This window comes from Stegastes partitus, unplaced genomic scaffold (genome assembly GCF_000690725.1).
Source record: "Stegastes partitus isolate 25-593 unplaced genomic scaffold, Stegastes_partitus-1.0.2 Scaffold731, whole genome shotgun sequence".
NCBI classification, from domain to species: domain Eukaryota; kingdom Metazoa; phylum Chordata; class Actinopteri; family Pomacentridae; genus Stegastes; species Stegastes partitus.
In genome coordinates this window covers 19,440-24,143 of record NW_007578462.1, presented here as the reverse complement: position 1 = coordinate 24,143, position 4,704 = coordinate 19,440, and the positions used below count along the sequence as shown (strand labels likewise).

General features: G+C 48.3%; 1 protein-coding gene across 1 annotated transcript in view; it reads left to right on the top strand.

Annotated features, from left to right (window-relative positions):
- The window catches only part of lancl2 (LanC lantibiotic synthetase component C-like 2 (bacterial)), a 23,471-nt gene that overhangs the window by 3,851 nt on the left and 14,916 nt on the right, over positions 1 to 4,704 (top strand). Inside the window, exons 2-4 of the mRNA XM_008291296.1 lie at positions 1,708 to 1,825; positions 1,907 to 2,114; positions 3,944 to 4,091. Coding sequence (XP_008289518.1) covers positions 1,708 to 1,825; positions 1,907 to 2,114; positions 3,944 to 4,091 — 474 coding nt within the window. The remainder of the gene's footprint in view (positions 1 to 1,707; positions 1,826 to 1,906; positions 2,115 to 3,943; positions 4,092 to 4,704) is intronic.

Sequence of the window (4,704 nt, the reverse complement as noted above, 5' to 3'; positions counted from 1 at the left end):
CTTGCAGGTAAAATGACAGCCACCTTCGTGACTCTGAGAACTCTGACGTAAAACTCAACATACCTGCTGACCTGCTGATCTGGCTTCGTAGTTCAGCCTCTGGTCTTTTGTTGCAGTGTCAAGCCAGTCAGTCCTCGTATATCAAGTATGATGAGAAAAATGATCAAAGATAACACCTACATTGCATCCAGTTCCTTCTCGCTGCAACATGTGAGTGTTTTTCAGCTTTTTCAAGATTTGTGTTTAAATGAAACCCGTTTGGCTTTCTGATTTGTCGCCCATGTCTGTTTACTCACCCTCACATCCCGTTGTACACTGAGTAACGTGGTGAATGCAGACATTAAACAACAGTCTGTGCATGAATGACTTTCAGCAGCAGCAGCAGCAGCAGAGACTGGCCAGAGGTGATCCGCCTGTTCTTTAAGATTCCTGTTAGTTTAACTGGCCAGTGGACGGGAGTGAATGGGCCTCATGTACTCCCTGTACACTCTTAGACTCCCATCTGTGTTGGTGAGAGGAGCTCACTGAAGTCTCTGTAGTTGCTTTACTTCAGCAGCTGCTCAGCCCTCCTGTTCATGAGGTCCACACTGCAGGCTGAGTGTGACCGGAGTCTGTAGGGGATTAATTAATTTCAAATCCATGATCAAACCAGCCTTTTAAGCACAGTCTTGACCCATGATGTTAGATTTGTAAAGGGTAAATAGAGCCTTGAGCCTTGTGGAAAACAGCCTCATTAGCATGGCGTGTCTGCTGAAGTGAATCCTAATCACGAGCAGCCTGGTCATAACCTGCTGACTGATATCTGAGCGTCTATTCAGCTCACTACGGCTGACAGAGTGTTACACACAGGACACGCTCCCAGGCATTTAGAACCACTGGAATTAGCAAGGCAGATGTAGAGCTTCAGGTCGCTGGTTCATTAACTTGTGAAGATGAAAACCTTGTTTGTGGGTTATCAGATCGAGCCATTAGCAGCAGGATGGTGCACGCTGTGAAGGGCAGCGCTATCTGTACGGGTGGCGTCAGCATCTGTTTACCAGTCTGTCTGGATGCTGCACTCAGGCCTCACAAATACCATCACATCTGTCACAGGAGAGGAAGCATCATATTTAGTGGAAAGGTAATGAATTCAGCCTCAGTGTGGGATCGTCGTGTATTTCACCTTCCTACGTGTGAATAATGAACGTGATTGATTTGCTCTTTCAAAATGGCTGCAGCTACGCCTGACATCAGAAAGCCCTACGAACTAGTTTTTGGTCCAACCTGCCTGAGCTGCTGCAGTAACTGAGTGGAGACTGGAGGCTTCTCTGTGCTCCACCGGCCTGCTGACGTCTACCATGACCTGCCCACGAGGCGGTTAGACAACAGTGGTGACTGTCCATAAGCAGATGTTCAGCAGATGAGGCGTTCTGGGTATAATTTTATTTATATTGTGCCACTGAGAGATGCTCTGTGTTAAGGTGAAGGAGAACCTTGTTTCAAATCTTTGTACATTAGTCAGGATGTGACTCTGGTTTACTGCACTGTGGAAGAGCATAGACAATATTTTGTCTGTAGAATAAATGAATAATCATGATTAATAATCATGATTAATTGGGCTTATTGAGCAGACCGTCATGTTTTCAGCGTGTAGCAGAACTTATGGTTGCATGGTTCCCTTCAGTAGATAAGGAATGGGGTTTTCAGTCTGGTATCTTTCCTCCTCAGGTCAGTGCAGCCTTCCAGAAGAAGGTCCAGAATAAGATCAAGGATCTCCTCCAGCAGATGGAGGAGGGCCTGAAGACGGCAGACCCCCACGACTTCTCCACGTACACCGGCTGGACAGGTCTGTGTGCAGCCACTATGAACATCCAGCTCTAGGATCCATCAGCTGTAGCATCTCCTACATGTCATCTTCTCACTACAGGCATCGCCTTGCTGTACCTCCAGCTGCACCGGGTCTCTCACGAGGCCTCACACCTGCAAAGGGCCCTGGACTACGTGAAACGGGCCATGAGGACCTTGAATGGTCGCAAAGTGACCTTCCTGTGCGGCGATGCGGGACCTCTGGCTGTGGCTGCTGTGGTGCACCACAGACTGAACAATGCTGCCGACAGCAACGACTGCCTGTCCAGGTGAGTGGCTGGACGGGTTCTGGTGTAGACGCCTCTCTTCTGTCTGACACGGGCCTGTTAGAAGCTCAGTTTGGGTTTGATCTGTGTGTTTATTGTTGTCTGACTCCTGTATTGATTTTCAGATACCCGACTGATCGCTACACCTGCTGTGATGTACTCCTAATGGACTGTGTGGGCTTTAAAGGTTGAGGCCGCTGTGTATTGTTGTTGCTGCCAACACATCCTATGAAAACCTAGCGGTGTATGAGTCTGTCTCAGTGTTTCCTCACTTCACTCAGACGATCTGGGCCTCTCAGCTCCAAGCTCATTGGTTCTCTGCTGAAGACACAAAATAAAGAGAAAATATTTTCCTCCCTGTTTTTTAAAGGATCTGTAATTTCCTAAACTAGCAGGACGCTGTTGGGTTTAGCAGATGTTATGAGGAAAGTTGTTTGGGCCTGTTTTCAGTGGAAGAGGGCTGCAGGTGTCTCAGTGGTTAGCAGCGTGGCCTCACAGCTAGAAGGTCGCCGGTTGGTGTCCCGGTGAGGACACCCGGGATCTTCCTGCGTGGAGTCTCCATGTTCTCCCCGTGCAGCGTGGGTTCTCTCCGGGTTCTCCGGCTTCCTCCCACAGTCCAGAAACATGCTGAGGTTAATCCATAATGTGATTAAACCTCAAACCTGACTGCTTGACAAAGGAGGACTGAGTGTTGTTCTCAGGGGGATGCAGACGTGAGCACAGTTTCTACACAACTGAACTACAAGAAGATTTCCTCCAGACTCACTCGTTCATTCTCAGTTTTCATCAACATGTGAAGACAAAGAACATCTCTGCCTTTGAATTTGCTCAGTGACCAACTTGCCCAGCGCTCTGTCTGCTAAAGTCCTTCCATCCATGGAGTCTGCAGGTTTTTCTTCTCTTCTTTATCCACAGCCTCCAGAATGCTGCTCAGAGAGGTTTATCGTCTTCCTGAACTGTGCAGGGCCCAAAGGTTCTGCACTCCACCACCTTCTCAGATTCTGTCCAGAGGTTACCTTTTGTCACTGGGGATCAAATTTCTGAGATATATTTCGGCTGCATTTTGAGAATGTTTTTCAGACCAGGAAATGTTTGTATTTGTCTCACCTGTGAAGCCATTTGAAGACTTGACCTCTGGAGGTACATCTCCCACAGCCGTGGAGGTTGGCAGGGACACAGTTTATAGCAGATCCAAATGATTTAATGGCTTCAGTCTTTATTAACTTGCTTTTGAAAATAGAGAAAAACATTCAAACTTTGTGGGTGTATGTATGTTTATAGTTGTGTCTTCATGTCTGACTAAACATACAGTCTTTGGTGAACGTTTTAGCTTTTGAGGTCTCCAACATCAGTAGAATTTATTTTGTGGTCCAAGTAGCTCATATTAATGAGAGCAGCTCAGATCGGTTCTCCTCCTGCACAGCCGATATAGAGGGAGGCTTACTGAAGGCCACACCGTCCCCCATCACACAGATACATGACTGATGGGGTGGTACTGCTGCCTGATGATGCTGCATGTGGCGTATGGTGTGTGTTCCCGGTCACGGAGCATCAGGTCAGCCGGCCTCACTGGTGTGTTTTCATGGTTTTAGGCCTACAGTGGGTCTCCGTGGCACAGGCCCAGGAGAACTACCACACCACACACAGTAGGACACAGTCATTGTTTGCCGTTTGCGCTCTCCTATTTGTTATTAAGACGAAGGTAGAGTACTGTTAGCCACCCGGTTCTGGAGGAGACCTGCCCGTGTGCAGGAAAACACTGAAGCAGGATCCTTTCATTGTGTGTCTGAGGATAATCTCCGTCTCATCAGCGGTTCTTGTGCTTCTTTCAGGCTCCTTCAGCTGCAGCGCTCGGTGCTGAGCTCAGACTCCGAGATGCCAGACGAGCTGCTGTACGGCCGAGCTGGCTACCTTTTTGCTCTGCTCTACGTGAACAAGGAGATGGGAGCCGATACTGTGGATGAGAACACTGTTACCAAGGTGAGACACACTGGTTCCTCTTTGGCTCTTCAAATAATAGTTTGGGAGGTGAAGCTTCTTACAGCGTGCTGAGCATCTTCATGACAACCTTCTGTTAGACACAGAGCAGGACACCAGTGGACCAGGACCTGAATATGAATCCCTCCACGCTGTATTCTGACTCTTTATTTAGACAGTCACTGCAGAAGCTGCAGGACCAGCTGTCCCCTCGGTGTGACGCTGCCCTGACACGAAGCCGGAGAGGAGGCAGCAGTGGTCCTGCAGATGCTGCTGCTGTTGTCATCAGAGGTGTTAGGTGGAGGTGTTACTGATGCCATGTGGAGGAATCCACAGTTCCAGCCTTAAAGCTGTAGTTTCCTTCAGGACTTCTCTGCGTTCATGTAGCTGGTAGCAGCACGCAGCTTCACCAACAGAGACTCCTGGATGATCCATAGATGCTTTATTTACACGTTCCAGTCCAGACGTTTCTCTCTGAAGGCATCTCAGGCTGTCTGCATTTCATGTCCAGAGTTTGTCTCCTGTTTTCAAGCAGTTTCTCCTCAGAGATAAAAAAAAAAACAGCGATTTGGATGCTGATTCTGATTGTGTGTGTGTGTGTGTGTGTGTGTGTGTG